The sequence below is a fragment of the Lontra canadensis genome, unplaced genomic scaffold (genome assembly GCF_010015895.1).
Source record: "Lontra canadensis isolate GAN:19392208 unplaced genomic scaffold, GSC_riverotter_1.0 scaffold230, whole genome shotgun sequence".
NCBI classification, from domain to species: Eukaryota; Metazoa; Chordata; class Mammalia; order Carnivora; family Mustelidae; genus Lontra; species Lontra canadensis.
In genome coordinates this window covers 419,114-436,271 of record NW_022631224.1, presented here as the reverse complement: position 1 = coordinate 436,271, position 17,158 = coordinate 419,114, and the positions used below count along the sequence as shown (strand labels likewise).

Sequence of the window (17,158 nt, the reverse complement as noted above, 5' to 3'; positions counted from 1 at the left end):
GGGGCTCGATCCCAGGACCCTGAGATCATGACCTGAGCCGAAGGCAGCGGCTTAACCCACTGAGCCACCCAGGCGCCCCATAGAGATGACTTTTTTAAAAAATAAAAATACATATACATATATATATATATATATATATATATGAATTATCACTCCTGCAAATGTGAACAGCATGTGTCCTTATAAACAAAATGGAAGGAAGTAACAAGGTTATATTGTCCTCCCTTTATAGATAAGGACATTTGCATTTCAGACACTTTCACTTACCCAGAGTCAGTAACTGGAAGAGCAGGGCTTTCAATTGAGTGAGTGATTTGAGAATCAGACAGACATACTTTCTCATTTATACATGATCCTTTTAGAGATGTTTGAGCTGAGCCTGAAGGATTGGATAGATTTGAACAGGTGGTAATGGAAATAGGATATTAGGGAATAGGATAAGAGGAGAGCTAGGGAAAGCACAGGCTGACACGAAGTGCAGGAACTGGTTAGTTTAGCTAAATCATGAGGTATAAGAAAGATGTGGTGCTTAAAGCAAGCTGAATCTTTGCATGACAAAGAATTTGGAACTTTTTAATGTAAGCGGTGAGGGAGTCACAGAAGGATGTATGGTATACTGTTGTTATTTTTCTGTTACATAAAATAAGGCATGTTCTTTGTGGAAATGTAGAAAGCACAGGAAAAGGTACAAAATAAGAAATAAATTGCCCATGATCCTCGTATCCAAACATAACTACTATTACCATTTTGGAATATATCCTTTGATACACTCCAAAGGAGGTTTCTCCCCCTCCTTTATGTTTTTTGTTTGTTTGTTTTAGATTTTTATTTATTTATATGAAAGAGAGAGATCACAAGTAGGCAGAGAGGCAGGCGGGGGGTGCGGGAGGGAGCAGGCTCTCCGCTGAGCAGAGAGCCCGGTTCGGGGCTCGATTCCAGGACCCTGAGACCATGACCTGAGCCAAAAGGCAAAGGTTTAACCCACTGAGTCCCCCAGGCGCCCCTGGCTTCATGTTACTGGTGAAGAAACAGATTTGAAAAAGAGATAACTCACTCATGGTTAGATTGTGAACCCATTTCTGACCGATTTCAGGGCTCCTTCTTCTAACATTTAAGTATGGGTCTAGAATTTCTGAGAAGGCCTGGGTTTGCAGGCAGTAGAATAAAGGCAATTGTTGAAGCCATAGAAGTAGCTAAGATACCAGTTGAAATGGTCTAGGGCATAAAGAAAGTACTACGAAAAGAATCTTAGATCCTGTCTCCATGGTGGGGATGAGAGGAAGAACTTTAGAAAGAGGAAGGGAGTGGGTTTTTTTGTTTTGTTTTTGTTTTTTTGAAGATTTTATTTATTTATCAGAGAGAGAGTGCGTGCACACAACCAGGCGGAGTGGCAGGCAAAGGCACAGAGAGAAGCCGGCAACCTGCCGAGCTGGGAGCCGGATGCGGGACTCTATCCCGGAAGCCTGGGGTCACGACCTGAGCTGAAGGCAGCAGCTCAACCGACTGAGCCACCCAGGCATCCCAGGAAGGAGTATTAAGAGAGGTAGGAGATCCAAAGAACCGAAGGGCCCTGGAAGCTAAAAGAGAGAAGAGGGGGCGCCTGGCTGGCTCAGTGGGTTAAGCCTCTGCCTTCGGCTCGGGTCATGATCTCAGGGTCCTGGGATCGAGCCCCGCATCGGGCTCTCTGCTCAGCGGGGAGCCTGCTTCTTCCTCTCTCTCTCTCTGCCTCCCTCTCTGCCTACTTGTAATCTCTGACAAATAAATAAAATCTTTTAAATAAATACATGAATAAATAAAAGAGAGACGAGAACCTTCCTTGTATTGTGCACTGGACATGTTCCCTCAGTTTAGTTCTCCTTGTTATCCTGAGGCAGTGGTTCTCAGCCTGCTTTGACTTCGCCCCAGGAGAAATGTGGTAATGCTGGGAGACGTTTTTTGTTGTCACAATAGGAGCTGCTTCTGGCTCTCAGTGGGTCGAAGCAGAGAGCTTGCTAAATCTCCTGCATTGCTCAGGACAGCCCCGCCGTAAGAACGTATTCTCCTGCCCAGAATATCCATAGTGCTGATGCTTAAAACCCTTCCCGCATGGTATATGAGATCCATTTTATAAATGAGGAAACCAAGAGAAAGGTTAGTAACTGGCCAAACAACAGGGAAAACTAGGATATGAACCCATGTCGGACCCAAGTCTGGGCTATTTCCACTTGCCGTGTTGCTCCTTAAAGGAAGAGAGTAGAGGGCCCCTGGGTGGCTCAGTGGGTTAAGCCTTCTGCCTTCGGCTCAGGTCATGATCTCAGGGTCCTGGGATTGAGCCCCCACATTGGGCTCTCTGCTTGACAAGGAGCCTGCTTCTTCTCTCTCTCTGCCTGCCTCTGTGCCTACTTGTGATCTCTGTCTGTCGAATAAATAAATAAAATCTTTTAAAAAAAAGAGAGTAGAGAAGCAGAGTGAAAATTGAGAAAAAATTGTTGAATATGGTAAGAGGCCATTTGTGATTTTTGAGAGGATAGTTTAATAAGTAATGATAGTTTAATAGCTAGTGATAGAGAGAAGGCAGTTTGGGAGTTGGGTTGGGAGTGAATGGGAGGCGAGGAAAGGAGGCAGTGAGTACGGAATAGTCCTAAAAAAAGAAGATGAAGAGAAGGGCTTAGAACCATTATTTGTTGGAGTATTAAGGTCAAGGATGTTTTCTTTTTTAAAAAAAGATTTTATTTTATCTCTTTATTAGAGAGAGAGCGTGTGTGAGTACACACAAGCACATACAGAGTGAGAGGGACAGGCAGACTTCCAGCTGATCAGGGAGCCTGATGACGTGGGGCTTGATCCCAGGACTCCAAGATCATGTCCTGAGCCAAAGGGAGACTCTGACCTGAGCCACCCAGGAGCCTCTAGTCAAAGACATTTTCTTCATAGTTGAGTATGTTTGTCAGGAAAGGGGGCCCTGAACTGAAAAGAGGATACTTAGTGACACCCCAGAAAATGCTTTTCCAGGTGAATCTAGTCATAATTCTTGACCTATTGTTCTGTTCTTCACTGAACCCAATAATAGTAAACATCATGTAGGTAAGCAGGCCAAAGGACATTTTGGAGGTAAAGCTAATGATTACAGATTTTTCCTGAAGTTACCAACACTATATGGTATTGATTAAATTTAAAAAAAAAAAAAAAAAAAGGAAAGAAAAGGGAACATAAATCAAATGAAAATAGTTTGATTTTTTTTTTTTTTTAAAGATTTTATTTATTTATTTGACAGAGAGAGATCACAAGTAGACAGAGAGGCAGGCAGAGAGAGAGAGAGGGAAGCAGACTTCCCGCCGAGCAGAGAGCCCGATGCGGGACTCGATCCCAGGACCCTGAGATCACGACCCGAGCCGAAGGCAGCGGCTTAACCCACTGAGCCACCCAGGTGCCCGTTTGATTTTTTTTTTAAGATTTTATTTATTTATTTATTTATTTATTAGAGAGCGAGAGAGAGAGAAAGAGAAAGCATGAGCAGGGGTAGGGCAAAGGGAGTGGGAAAAACAGACTCCCCACTGAGCACAGCGCCTGCTGGGTCCCGAGGTTCATGACCTGAGCTGAAGTCAACCACTTAACCGACTGAGCCATCCAGGCGCCCTTGATATATTTTTTTAAGATTTTCTTTTTTAGTAATCTCTACATCCAGAATGGGACTGGAACTCACAACCCTGAGATCAAGAGTCTCATGCTCTTCTGACTTAGCTGGCCAGTGCCTGCCGTCCCCCTCCCCCTGCCCAGTTTGACCTTAATGAGAGGTGATAACATGATAAGCTGGTAAAAATACATCAGTAGAAAATGGATTCTCAGAGTTCAACAAATCTGGGTGGAAGTACTGGTTCACTGTTATTTTCTTACCCACACCCCACCAGCCTCGGTCTACTGATCTATAAAGTGAAGTACATGTCTTATAATGTGTTTTTTTTTTTTTTTTAAGATTTTATTTATTTGACAGAGATCACAAGTAGGCAGAAAGGCAGGCAGCAGAGAGAGGGGGAAGCAGGCTCCCCGCTGAGCAGAGAGCCGATGCGGGGATTGATCCCAGGACCCTAAGATCATGACCTGAGAGCTGAAGGCAGAGGCTTTAACCCACGGAGCCATCCAGGCGCCCCTTACAATGTGTTTTTATTTTAGACTTAAGTGAGATAAAGAGGAGCAGAGTGGTCGGCAGAGAGTGGTGCTCTTTTACTTACAAACTGTGGAGGAAGGTATATTACTGTAGGACCGTGCAAGAAATCGGTATTTAAAAAGAGGTTGTATTTGCATATTTATAAAAAAGGTTAACAGTAAAGCTTAGAAGGCAGGCTGCATGGTTGAAAATTAGGGACACAAGAGAATTGGAAAAATTTTCTACCAAAAAAATTTAGGGGGGGGATGCCTGGGTGGCTCAGTTGGTTAAGCATCTGCCTGTGGCTGAGGTGGTGATCCCAGGGTCCTGGGATCAAGTCCCGTGTGGGGCTCCCTGCTCAGGGGGGAGTCTGCTTCTCCCTCAGCCCTCCACCTCTACTTGTGCTGTCTCTCACTTTCTCTCTCTCAAATAAGTAAATAAAATCTTTAAACAAAAATTTAAGGAATTGATATACTTTATTTTATTTTTAGGTTTTTTTTCCTTTTATTTATTTATTTATTTATTTTTAAAGATTTTATTTATTTATTTGAGAGAGAGCATGAGAGGGGAAGGGTCAGAGGGAGAAGCAGACTCCTTGGTGAGCAGGGAGCCTGATATTTTTAATTTTTTTTTTTTTAAGATTTTATTTATTTAGTTGACAGAGATCACAAGCAGGCAGAGAGGCAGGCAGAGTGAGAGGAGGAAGCAGGCTCCCTGCTGAGCAGAGAGCCCGATGCGGGGCTCGATCCCAGGACCCTGAGATCATGACCTGAGCCGAAGGCAGAGGCTTAACCCACTGAGCCACCCAGGTGCCCCTATTTTTAATTTTTTTAAAAGATTTTATTTATTTGACAGAGAATGAGAGAACACAAGTAGGGGTAGAGAGAGGACCAGGCTCCCTGCTAAGCAGAGCGCCCTGTGCGGGGCTCGAAGCAGGACTCGATCCCAAGACCCTGGGATCATGACCTGAGCTGAAGGCAGACACTTAATCTCCTGAGCCATCCAGGTGCCGTAATATGCTTTTATTATTATTATTATTATTATTATTATTATTATATATATTTTTAGAGAGCGGGTCCCACATACACCCGAGTGAGGAGGAGGAGGGGCAGAGGGAGTGGGAGAGAGAACCCTAAGCAGCCTCCACACTCAGCACAGAACCTGACGTGGGGCTCCATCTTATGACCCTGAGATCATGACCTGGGCCCAAATCAAGAGGCAGACACTTAACTGACTGAACCATCCAGACATGATACGTATTTATATGTGAGCACATGGAAGGGGTTAACATATGGGATGTGTTGACTAATTTTATTTTGGTAATCATTTCACGGTGTGTACACAAATCATAATCTTGCATACCTTAAACTTATACAATGTCATATGGCAATTATATCTCAGTAAAGCTGGGGGGATAAAAAAGAAAACCATGTCCTGTATAAAATTGTTTGTACGTTCCAATTATGAGAATGTGAAGAGCTCTGTGTAGTTACCAGGATTGAAGTTACTTTTGAATAGAATAAGCAGCTGGTATTTTAATTTAATTGGGTTCTTTCTCAGTAGGGAGGTTTACATGTAAGATGATGAGTTTAGTAGAGCAGAGAGAATCAGCAGTAACCTGGCCATCCCTGATTATAGCAGACAACTTCAAGAGAACAGGAATAAGGGAAAGAGAAGGAAATTTAATTCTAGCCCTAGGGGAGAAGACCATTGGAAAAGTTGTATTTTGGGGCTCCTGGGTGGCTCAGTGGGTTAAGCCTCTGCCTTCGGCTCAGGTCATGATCTCAGGGTCCTGGGATTGAGCCCCGCATCGGGCTCTCTGCTCAGCAGGGAGCTTGCTTCCCCCTTTCTCTCTTCCTACTTGTGATCTCTCTCTCTGTCAAATAAATAAATAAAATCTTAAAAAAAGAAAAGAAAAGTTGTATTTTAACAGGAAGAATGTGGGGCTGCATCGTAGCCTCTGTCTTCACTATGTGGCAGAGCCCAGAGACGGCACGTTAATACCAGTTCATTTGGCATCTAATTTCCAGTTGGGTTACAGTCGGCTGCTAAGAGATTTCATTTTCTTTAAGGGCACCAATGGCTGAAATTTTCCATAGTAACTGTGGATAACTCATACATTTAAATAGATTTATTCTAGTTTGACATTTGATTACAGGTTCATAAACTGGACCAGGAGGAAATAGGGGTTGTTAATTAGCAAGAATGTTTGAAGAAGAATTGGAATTAAAAAAAAAAAATCTCTCCTTTGCCTTTAGTTATGTTAAATTGGTGGTTGAGAGGTAAATGCTTACTATTTTTTTTTTAAGATTTTATTTATTTATTTATTTATTTATTTATTTGACAGAGATCACAAGTAGGTAGAGAGGCAGGCTGCGGGGGGTGGGGGGAAGCAGGCTCCCCGCTGAGCAGAGAGCCCGATGCGGGGCTCGATCCCAGGACCCTGAGATCATGACCAAAGCCGAAGGCAGAGGCTCAACCCACTGAGCCGCCCAGGTGCCCCGATTCTTACTAATTATTAAGGAAATAAGTTGAGGCCTCAGAAATCTTATACTCTTCAGCTGATTTCATTGGTGTATTTAACAACATTCATCCAGAAGAGTGGGTCATTGGGGTGCTAAGGGAGCATCTAGAATCTGGTTTAGTTATGGAATTTTCATAGGTAAAATTATTTTGATCTGTGACACTGACGGCGGAGAAAAAGCTAACTGCAAATGGAATAGTTTGGTATAGGCAGTGGAGGCGAAGGGGGAGGCTTACAGAGGATTTAGATTCTGTTGGAACGAGTGGACGGAGTGGAGGGAGACGGACAGGTGGGGGCCGGGAGAAGGCAGCTCGCCACTCGAGTGGCAGGGTCCTCGTCAGACCCGTTCCTTGGCTTTTTGAGCAGTAGAAGGATGTCGGGGTGGCCATTAGGATCTTACTAGCTGTAGATGAGCCTTGCAGAGAGAGCTAGAGATAGAAGATCCTAGTGAGGTTCAGGTGGTTGGTCCTTAGTGGTGGTGAGATTGGATGTGATGTGAGTGGGAGAGCAGGCTCCAGCAGCAGTCCGGGCGGGGGCTCACTGCTCTCGGCGGAGCGGGGGGGAGGGGGGTCTGGAGTGGGTGTCGTGGGGGTTTGGAGAGAGGGCGGTGGTAGTAGCGAATGGACTTTACTGCGTACAGAGTCCTTTCATACTCGAGCTCAATAGGATAGGTCCCGTGTGCGTCTCACATGTGGGAACTAAGGCTCAGGGCAGGTAAGCCCACGGTTCTCAGTTCTGGCTGCACATTACAATTATGTGGGAGAGCTTTTAAAAATACTGAGGTCTGGGGCATCTGGGTGGCTCAGGGTTAAGTGTCCCACTCCTTACACTCTTGATTTCGGCTCAGGTCAGGATCTCAGGATCATGGGACGGAGCCCCAGGCTCCGGGCTCAGTGCGGTCAGCTTGAGGTTCTCTCTCTCCCTCTGCCCCGTCCCTGCATGCATGTGGCAATCTCTCTCTCTTTCTTTCTCTAAAAATAAGTAAATAAAATCTTAAAAAAAAAAAAAAGAAAGAAAGAAATACTGAGGCCTGGGCCTCCCCCAGTGATTATGTAAATGTCCTGAAGCGCCACTTTTCACACTTTCCACTCCCCTAGGGATTCTGACTGCAGCCAGGTTGAGAGCCATAAGGTAGAATGTCTGAGGCCATAGAACTGGTATGTGGCAGAGACAGAACCCGAAACCTGGTCTTTTGTCTCCGGGCCCCAGGTTTTCCTTTTCTTTTTTTCCCCTCCCATCCCACCCACCCCCATAATTTTCTGCCCTCATTACATTCTCTGCCTTTCATGAGATATTCTTGCCAAACAGTCCTCAGAGCCCTGTACTGAGAGTCATGGGGATGGTGATCGTGGTGCCCAGTCAGGTTTTCACGCCGTTTTAATTCCCTGCTCCGTTTCTGGGGAGCTGGAAGCTGGCGGTGATTATTCCTCTGGCTTTTACATACGCGACTTCCTGCGCCTCCCCTGCACCCCTTTATCCCCCCCCCCGTTTCTCATCCTGCAGGTTTCAGGGAGGGCAGTGCGTCTCCACGAGCCTGTGTTAGTGAGGGTTTCTAGGCTACAGAAACAGACTCTGGCCAACTTCTTGGGTTTCTTTTTAAGCAGTATTTCGGAAGGCTAGTGGGTGTTTCAGAGAACTGAACACAATGAAAAGAGAGGTTCAAGAACTGGGTCACACCGAGTTCAAGAACTAGGGCAGCTTTGGGGATTTCAGGAAGAGGGACCGAGGATCATCTGTACGTGACAGTTGTCTTCGCTCCTGCTGTCTTCCGGACCTGTTTGTCTCTCCCCCATCAGTTCCTGTACAGAAGCTCTGGTATAGGATAGGTCGCCACCCCCGTGGCCAGGGAGCACGGGTCCTGTGACTAGTAGCCCCACAAGCAGCCCCCTGAGCTCAGGAAGGGCAGTTCCCCTGGGCAGACCTGAACGAGGGTTACGACGAGAGTTCCTCACTACGGAGCCTTTGCTCACAGCCTTCTCTCCCTGCAAGTCCGAGCTCCTGGGGGAGCTCTCCTCCCCGCACCACCCCCATCTGTAGCACCTGCGCCTGTCCCTCACCACCTGGAAGCTGCAGGAGGGGCGGGCAAGTTCCCAGTTGCAGTGGGCTCTCCGGAAGCGTGGAGTGAGTGGCATTCAGACATTAACAGCAGGAATCACAGACTTGGATTCTACCCCTTTTCCGAGGTAGTGTCCAGAGCTTCCCTTCTGTGTTTTGCTGGAGCCTCTGCCATGTCCGCCGTCCCCTCTCTCACTTCACTTTCTCCTCTCCTAAGGTGATCGCTGGCTTCAACCGCCTTCGGCAGGAGCAGCGGGGGCTGGCGTCCAAAGCCGCTGAGCTGGAGATGGAGTTGAACGAGCACAGGTGAGGAGGTGGGGGAGCAGCCAGCGACGGGAGAGTGGGCCGGCGGTTGTGCGGGTCGGTCGCCGCGGGGTGGGCCGACTGCTCAGAGCCACCTGCCCTCCCTCCCGCAGCCTGGTGATCGACACCCTGAAGGAGGTGGATGAGGCCCGCAAGTGCTACCGCATGGTGGGCGGCGTGCTGGTGGAGCGGACGGTCAAAGAGGTGCTGCCAGCCCTGGAGAGCAACAAGGAGCAGGTGAGCGGGGCTGCCCGAGGGGCGCGGGAGGGGAGCCGTGTGCAGGCGAGCAGGTAGGAGCCCCTGTTCAAGAGACGTAAGGAGCCTGTCCGTCTGTCAGCCTGCGCTTGTTATGATCCTTTAAGTCTAGACTCAGACTAGTAGGAGTAGGAGTAGATGCGGGCTGCCAGCCTCTCGCCCTGCGCCCTGGGACCTGGCTGAGCTGGGGGAGAGGAGGCGGCGAGAGCCGTGTTTCTCCCAGTGTAGTCCGTGGATGCCTGCATGCGGGTCGTCTGGACAACAGTCTAAAACGCTGCTTCCTGGGGCGCCCGGGTGGCTCAGTGGGTTAAGCCTCTGCCTTTGGCTCAGGTCATGATCCCAGAGTCCTGGGATCGAGCCCTGCATCGGCCTCTCTGGGGGTCAGGGAGCCTGCTTCCCCACCCCCTCTCTGCCTGACACTCTGCCTACTTGTGATCTCTGTCTGTCAAATAAATAAATAAAATCTTTAAAAAAATAAAAAAATAAATGCTGCTTCCTGGGGCACCTGAGTGGCTCAGTTGGTTAAGCAACTGCCTTCAGCTCAGGTCATGATTCTGGAGTCCTAGGGTGGAGTTCGCATCCGGCTCCCATCTCCATGGGGCGTCTGCTTCTCCCTCTGACTTTCTTGCTTCTCATGTTCTCTCACTCTCTCTCTCTCTCAAATAAATAAAATCTTTTAAAAATGATATTTTTATATCATTTCTGGACCCACTGATTCAGGACAATTGGATGTGGGGCCTGTGGAGTGGCTTTTTTTTTTTTTTTTTGTAATCTCTGCGCCCAGTGTGGGGCTTGAACCCACAGCCCTGAGATCAGGAGTCATATGCTTTACCAACGAGCCCGCCAGGTGCCCCATGGAGTGGCATTTTAAAAACAGACAGCCCAGGTGGTACTTATGTACATTAAAGTTTATAAATCCCTTTTGATTTTTTTTTTAAAGATTTTATTTATTTATTTGACAGACAGAGATCACAAGTAGGCAGGGAGACAGGCAGAGAGAGAGGAGGAAGCAGGCTCCCCGCTGAGCAGAGAGCCCGATGTGGGGCTCGATCCCAGGACCCTGAGATCATGACCTGAGCCGAAGGCAGAAGCTTTAACTCACTGAGCCACCCAGGCGCCCCTCCCTTTTGATTTTTTGAGAGAGGCAGACTTTCAGGGTCTGGGCTCTCCTGTCAATATTTGGTGAGGCCGGAGGTATTATCCTTCCGTCAGTCCCCAGCCACAGTCCATCCCAGCCAGGGGAAGGGAGTGCTAAAATCCTATTCATGTAATCCCTGTCGCTTGCCCTCTAGATACAGAAGATCATTGAGGCACTCACACAGCAGCTTCAGGCGAAGGGAAGAGAATTAAATGAATTCCGGGAAAAGCACAACATTCGTCTGGTGGGGGAAGATGAGAAGCCGGCAGCCAAGGAGAGCTCGGAAGGGGCCGGGGCTAAGTCCAGCTCAGCGGGAGTGTTGGTCTCCTAGGGACCAAGGCCTTTGCATTTTTTTCTACCCTGACTCCCACTTCTCCTAATTTCTCTTTATTGTTATTATTATTATTTTCTCTGCTATTGTAATATTTTTTTGTTAATTAAATGTTTTGGTCAGAATGCTCAGCTCTAGCCTGAAGCTTTCTCCCAGTGTTAGGGGTGGGATTTGCATGAGGCATAGAAAGCCTAGGACTTGTGGAGTTTGGGTCCATCAGGCTAATGGCTCATGATATGAGAGGAGGTCCCATATTTTATCCTTTCCCTTGCAAATAAAGATGTGGCTGCTTGTTGACTGCCCTCCCCACAAAAAGACTCACAGACAAATGTTGACTCTCAGATTGAAATTTAATAAGCATTTGAAGTGAGGCAGATAGCTCTGGGGATGATGCTTTATGAGTTTGCCACAAAGCAGAGGCTTATGTCTTGGCACTGCTCTTTAGATAAATAGGTCCAGGACGCAAACCTGTGGCCTCGGTGTCCTGCCGTCCTCACCAAAACCCCCAACCAGGTAAAGCTGATCGTTCCAAAGGCAGGTCCGATGGCCCACACGTTTCAGCCCGTGGTCCGCACTGGGGAAGTGGAACCACAGAGAAGGGGACTTGCCTATTGGGTAAGAAAGCGCTCATTGAGGTGGCAGCATTTTGGCACCCTGGGGCTTCTGCTTCTCACAAGACCGAAGGTTTGCCCGTTTTTTCCCTCCTCACTTGACTGTGCGCTTCCTCACAGTTTAATACGATGTGTATTCCTTTATCTTGCCGATTAATTTTTGATCCTCCCTACCCCACCCATCCTTTCTGCGCTCCCACCTCCCCACCTTCTGCCCTCCTCCACCAGCGCCCCTCACGGGTGTCGTAGACGTAGAGGTCATTGCAGATGGTGTCTCTGGTCCTGGTCAGAGTTTCTCCACCAAACAGCACAGCGAAGGGCCCCACCACAGAGCATGAGTGATGCCGCAGGCCCCGGGGCCCCTGCCGGGAGCCCTGCCGGGTGCTCACAAGCCTGGCAAGCTGTTCCATCAAACCGGGGGCTGCGGGTGGTTCCTCCTTCCAGGAGAAAGAAGGGGTTGGCTGGAGGGATTTGGGTCTTGCCATTTTAGCCCCCTTCCACCCTCAGCAACATGTGAGCAGATACTACCTTAATTTTCCCCTGACCCCAGTGCCCAGCTACTTCTGGTTCGGCGGAGTTGCAGCCCCCAAAGAGAAGCAGCTGGTGAGCTGGGGGGTGCCCCGAGGTCGGGAGCAGGGCGGCGCAGTGACCCGAGCGGGAGGCTGTGTGGCAGCCCTCTTCCTTATAGCTGTGGGTGTGCAGAAGTTCGGGCCTGAGTTGGGTTGTCCAGAAGAGAGGAGGGCTGTCCTGCCTGTTCCCTTGGCCTCTCTGGTGGCAAGCGCGGAAAGGAGGCCGGGACGCCGCTGTGGGCAGAGGAGAGGAGGGGACACCCGCAGGGAGCGCGCTCAGCTCTCCCCGTCAGGGTGGATGCGGGGGGGAGGGGGTTCAGGATGCGGAAAGGGTGCCCGCGCTCCCGCCGAGCCTTCCCTTTTCTAGAGCAGAGATGCAGGGCGGGTGACATGTTTGGGGCAGGGGGTGCCGTACCAGTAGGTGCGGGCGCCGGGGTCCAGCCTCAGCGTGTAGATGCTTCCGTAGCGGCGCTGAGTGCGGGTCCCGCCCTCCCGGCCCGCCACCCGCAGCTCTCGGTCCGAGACGCGGGTGCAGGTGTGGCTGCTGAGGCCGGCGGGGGGCCGGCTGCCGGGGGCCGCGCTCCACGCCTCCCACGCTCCGCGCTCCGTGTCCAGGGCGGCCACCGTGGCCAGGCGGCGGGCCCCGTCCCAGCCGCCCACCACGCAGAGCCAGCGGCCGCCCACGGGTGCCGCGTCATGGTGGCTGCGCCGCGGGCAGCCCTGGGCGCCCAGCTGCACGGCCTGTCCTGCGGCCGGGTCGAAGACCACCGTGTCGCCGCTCGGCTCTGTCGCCCCCCCGCCCGGGAGGCCCCCCACCAGGTAGAAGCGGCCCTGCAGCTCAGTGCACGAGTGGAAGGCTCTCGCCAGCAGCGCGTCCCGAGCCACCGGCCGCCAGGTCCAGCCCGCACCCCCCGGGGACCCCGCCAGCGCCATGCCGCCCCCACCCCGGGACGCCGGGGTCCCTGGCTCCCCGCCGCCCCGTGGTCGCCCAGCAACCGCCGCCGCACCGGTAGCGCGACCGCTGCAAAGTGAAGGTCGCAAAGCACGGTTAGCTGCAGGAGGGCGGGTAGCTGCGGGAGGGCGCCGGCCGCTGGGCGAGGTCCAGGACAATCCTGGAAGACTGTCAGCCGCCGGCGATCGGAGCGCGGCCGGGTCCCCCGCGGGACTGCTGCGTTAGCAGAGCTGCGAGCTGATCTGAGGTGCAGGCGGGGCTCTGCAGGGGCAGGAGCGACACCGGTTTCTAACCGCACCAGCGCTCCCCAGGGAGAAGGGCGAGGGCAAGGCTGCGGACGGCCGGGCGCTGGCCTGGGAGTCAGGAGACTTGGGTCCTGGTCCCGGCCGTGCGCCCGACTCTCAGGGCGAGTCTCTCTAGGCCGCCTCCGCTTTCTCACTGTAACCGTGCTGTGGGCTGGATGTCGCGGGGTCTCTCGGAAGCCGGTCGCTGCCCGCGCCGCCGCGGGAGCAGCCGCTCCGCTCTGGCCGCTAGGGGGCGCCGGAGCCCGCCTCTCGGGGCGCGGCGTCACGTGCGCGGGGTTGGCTCGCGGGTGAGGGAGGATGCTCCAGCCTCGGAGAGCTCTCACTCCTGCGTCCTGGGGAGAATCTTTCCCGATCTCCGCTCGCCTCTTAGGCCCACGCAACGCAAGGAGACTGAGGTGCGGTGGCATCTGGAACTGGAGATGAGGGGCTGGCGTTTCTCCCCAGGAGATCCGGGGTGGACGCTCCCCAGCCTTGGAAGCTGGGTGGGGGGCAGGGGGGAGCAAACAGACCCCGCCCCTCCCAGGCGTCTCCCTCTAATTCCAGCAAGTCCCTGAGCCTCTTCCCAGCTCTGTCCCTCCAGGACCCAGTGAAGAACGGAGAGGCCCAGAGCCTAGCCGACTAATCTGGCTGCAGACAGGTTTCTCCTCTGCAGAAACAGTGTGGGGCAGAAACAGAACGCGTGTCCCCAGCGCCGGGCTGCCGATGGGAGGGCTGGCTGCTGCCTCTACCTTTGGTTTCTGTGCATCAACTCATCCTCCATCATGCCCCAGGATGGAGGCATCGAGAGTTTCCCGGGCTGCAGTGGGGCGGACATGGAATTCGGGGGTCTGATGGCACAGGCCTCTGACCCTAGCTTCTGGTCCTCAGAGAAAACAGCATGGACAGAGTATGGCCAGGAAGGGACAGAGACCTGAAGGTCACAATACCTGTTTCCCACCTGTCCCTGAAGCCGAGACCCCGTAAGAGCTTTGAAAGTCGCTGCCCGTTCATTTCCAGATTTCCCGGGGTCTGCGGGGTCTAACAGAGAGGGTCCTCAGTTTTCCCAGATCATGGTAACAAAATCTCTAAAAAAATCACCAACTTTTTTTTTTTTAAGTTTTATTTATTATTTGAGAGAGAGAGAGAGAGAGAGAGAGCACTAGCGGGCAAGGGGCAGAGGGCAAGGGGGAGAGGCGATCGGAAGCCGACTCTGCACTGAGGGCAGAGGCAGAGTCTGACACGGGCCTCCCTCTCATGACCTTCTGATCATGACCTGAGCCAAAACCAGGAGTCAGACTCGAAGCCACCCAGGTGCCTCCCAGACCCCCAACTTATAATGTCCCTGACTGAAATCTGAGAGCCAGCCAGCCTCCTAACAGCCTGACTGAAATCTGTCACGCTCCTAGGATTTAAGCAATGAGTTGCCTGGGGAGTGGCCCTTGGTGGCCTATATGCCCATTTTGCCAGGCTCATTTCCTTCCCTTTTTCCCCTCAAAGCTTTTATTTTTTAAAGTAACCTCTATACCCAACCTGGAGTTTATTTTTTAAAGTAACCTCTATACCCAACCTGGAGCTCGAACCCACAACCCCAAGATCAAGAGTCACTGCTCCACTGACCGAGCCAGCCAGATGCCCGGGCACAGACTCATTTTCCGCCTCTACTGGGTAGAACAGGGACCTCCCACCCCAGGGGCCTTTCTAGCTTCTCCCTCACTGCTGCTGTTCCTCCTCCGGGCTTCCACTCTGACTCTGGGGCCTCAGCCGTTTGCACTTCGCTTGCACATAGAGCCTGAACCTCACACACTCGTTGGCTGCCCCCCGCCCCCACTCCCAGTCCCATCTAGTGTCTTAGAGGCCTTTATCCATGACAGAGACCCAGGGCATGAGCTGCCCGTCACTCCTCCCCTGCCTCCTCCGGTTGGTCGGAGTCAAGCCCGTATCTTGGAGGAGGCAGAAAAGAGCCCAGGGGAAAGTGAGAGAGGGAAGAACACGACAAAATAAGAAAAGTCAGGCTGCCTTTGCCGGACATCTACCTTACACCCAGAGCAGCATCTGGAGCGCTCCGCGATGGCTCTGTCAGCGGTCCAGGAAGGAAGGGGCACTCGGATAAAGTGAAGGGGAGACCTGAAAGGGGACTGTGTGAGAACAGAAGGGCCCCTCCTTTTCTGGCCCTGCTTCCCCTGCTAATAACATCCAGGGACAGCCTCCGTGCAGGAGAGGGGGCTGGCTGGCAGATCGTCCTCACGGTCTCCCCGTCCCGATAGGGTCCTCTGAGTTTGGCGTCAGGTGGCTGTTTCTGGTGAGCGGGGGGCCTACAGCCCAGCTTCCCAGTCTCCGACGTCTGTCCCAGCCCCAGATCACCACCTGCTCGCCTCAGTCCTTCACAGAACTCTTACTCCATTTTCTCCTTCCCTGAACTTCCCTCTGACCCTGGAGCCGTCGTCCCTGGTTCTCAGCACCGTTCAGGGAGATGCTCTCCAGACTCCAACCCTCCTGCCTGTGTCGTCCCCCCAGCCTCCCCTTCCTCCCTTGTCCTCTGACTTTCTACGTTTTTCCCCAGCTCATTCTGGCCAGTGGACTGCCCGGTCCCATGCCTTCTTGGCCCTAATTCTGGCTCTTTGCTCTTGGTTCAGCCAGAATAAGGACTTGGATGAACAGAAGGACAGAGGGACGGCTAGGAAAAGAGATGACAAGAGGCCAGATCTTGAGGGCTCGTCCGAACTGAGATGTGAGCAGGAAGGAGTGCGAGAGAAAGGCGGGATGGTGAGCACACGGGGTAAAGGGGGAGGCAATCAGGAGATGAGAGGACGGTGGAGGGCGGCTAAGAATGGGGAAAAACTTGAATTGCTAAGGGACTTGGCGAATCTGAGTAGGTAAATGTCACTGGGTCCATGCTGAGTGGTTGAAATTGAGAGCAGAAGAGTGAAGCGGGAGGAAGGGGCAGCAGTGGGCAAGGAGGCATTCCGAAATTTCTCTTTAGGTCTTCCTAGCTCTGTTTCAGACTTTGTCTCAGCTTCTTTGTCTCTTTGAATTACCCTCATCATTCCTCCATGTCTGTCTCCTTCTCCCCCACTCCTTTCTTTCTCTCGGTGTATGCTTGTATCTCTGTGCCCTGAGATCTATCTCTTGCCAGTTCTACTTTTGTGTTTCTCTCTCTGAGTCCGGCCTTCTCTCTCTCTCTCTCGCTCTCTCTCTGTCCTGCTTAACAGAGCCAACTGTCTGACTTTGCTTTGGAACCTTCCAGGAGTGGCCAGGCGTCTCCCCTTTGGCTGAGTTGTAGACTGTGGACTGTCCCTGGGCACAGTCCTAGGGTTTGGGTTCCTGACGAGGACTGAGTGAGCTACAGTGTACGGGCCCTTTCCAGGGCGTAGGACTGACCCACAAGAGACCTTAGAGCAGGGAGGCCCAGGCCCAGGAGGGAAGCAGGCTGGCAGGGGGAGTTAGACCCGTCTCTGCTCCTCTACCCTTTCCTCCTAGTTCATGGATCAGTGCCTCTGGATCTTGCAAACTATCACAGGAAGGAGCTCTCTGTTTCTTGCTCCCTAGCCCTTCTTTTTTTTTTTAAAACGCCACTTCTAGAATTGAAGGTGAAATAGTCTCAGAAAGGCTTCAGGGTGATGCTGGAGGGCAGGGACTAGGGCTGTCTGCAAGGTGAGGCCTGTGGTGCCTCTTGGGTGTGGGGGGTTGCTCGGGTTGGGGGGAGTCAGAGGCCTGCCCCTGCTTCGGCCGCAGACCTGAACGTCTCCCAACCTCGCTGTCTGCAGGGCTGCAAACAGGCGGGGTTGGGGCCCAGTCTCCAAGGGCAGTGGGAGTGAGGCCTTGGGGGTGTCTCGGGACTAGGAGAACGGGTCCCTGCTTCCCAGGGCCCCTGGGCCCCATCCCTCCGCAGCGGCACCACGTCCTGGCCTCTGAGCAGGCTGCAGGTGCGAGGGGGCCTGGGTCTCGGAGGGGAGAGCAAGACGGACCTTGGGTTCACGAGACCAGCAGGCGGGCGTTCCGGGGCCACGCAGAAG

The 17,158-nt window shown here is 52.1% G+C and overlaps 2 protein-coding genes across 5 annotated transcripts in view; one reads left to right on the top strand and one right to left on the bottom strand.

Moving 5' to 3' along the window:
* Positions 1 to 10,860, top strand: part of PFDN2 (prefoldin subunit 2) — a 14,332-nt gene extending 3,472 nt beyond the window's left edge. The window contains exons 2-4 of the mRNA XM_032849506.1: positions 8,920 to 9,008; positions 9,119 to 9,242; positions 10,553 to 10,860. Of these exons, the coding sequence (XP_032705397.1) occupies positions 8,920 to 9,008; positions 9,119 to 9,242; positions 10,553 to 10,729 (390 nt within the window). The 3' untranslated portion in view covers positions 10,730 to 10,860. The remainder of the gene's footprint in view (positions 1 to 8,919; positions 9,009 to 9,118; positions 9,243 to 10,552) is intronic.
* Positions 10,861 to 11,060: 200 nt separating this feature from the next.
* On the bottom strand, positions 11,061 to 12,951 carry KLHDC9 (kelch domain containing 9). Of its 4 annotated transcripts, none has more exons than XM_032849502.1 (4): positions 12,325 to 12,951; positions 11,869 to 12,052; positions 11,549 to 11,777; positions 11,061 to 11,337 (listed from the first exon to the last, which is right to left on the bottom strand). In XM_032849502.1, the coding sequence occupies exons 1-4, from the start codon at positions 12,840 to 12,842 to the stop codon at positions 11,171 to 11,173; spliced, it is 1,098 nt and encodes a 365-aa protein (XP_032705393.1). In that variant the 5' UTR covers positions 12,843 to 12,951; the 3' UTR covers positions 11,061 to 11,170. The 4 variants fall into 4 exon arrangements, with proteins under 4 accessions (XP_032705393.1, XP_032705390.1, XP_032705389.1 ...); XM_032849499.1 differs by having other exon boundaries at positions 11,579 to 11,777; positions 12,325 to 12,850; XM_032849498.1 differs by having other exon boundaries at positions 11,869 to 12,028; positions 12,325 to 12,850.
* Between the last annotated feature and the right edge of the window lie 4,207 nt (positions 12,952 to 17,158).

Coding starts and splice junctions, on each gene's coding strand:
- KLHDC9 (XM_032849502.1), bottom strand. CDS start 12,842: ATGGCGCTGGCGGGGTCCCCGGGGGGTGCGGGCTGGACCTGGCGGCCG. Junction 12,053..12,324: donor CCCGGCGCCCGCACCTACTG/GTACGGCACCCC, acceptor AACCCAACTCAG/GCCCGAACTTCTGCACACCC. Junction 11,778..11,868: donor GGGGTCAGGGGAAAATTAAG/GTAGTATCTGCT, acceptor TTCTCCTGGAAG/GAGGAACCACCCGCAGCCCC.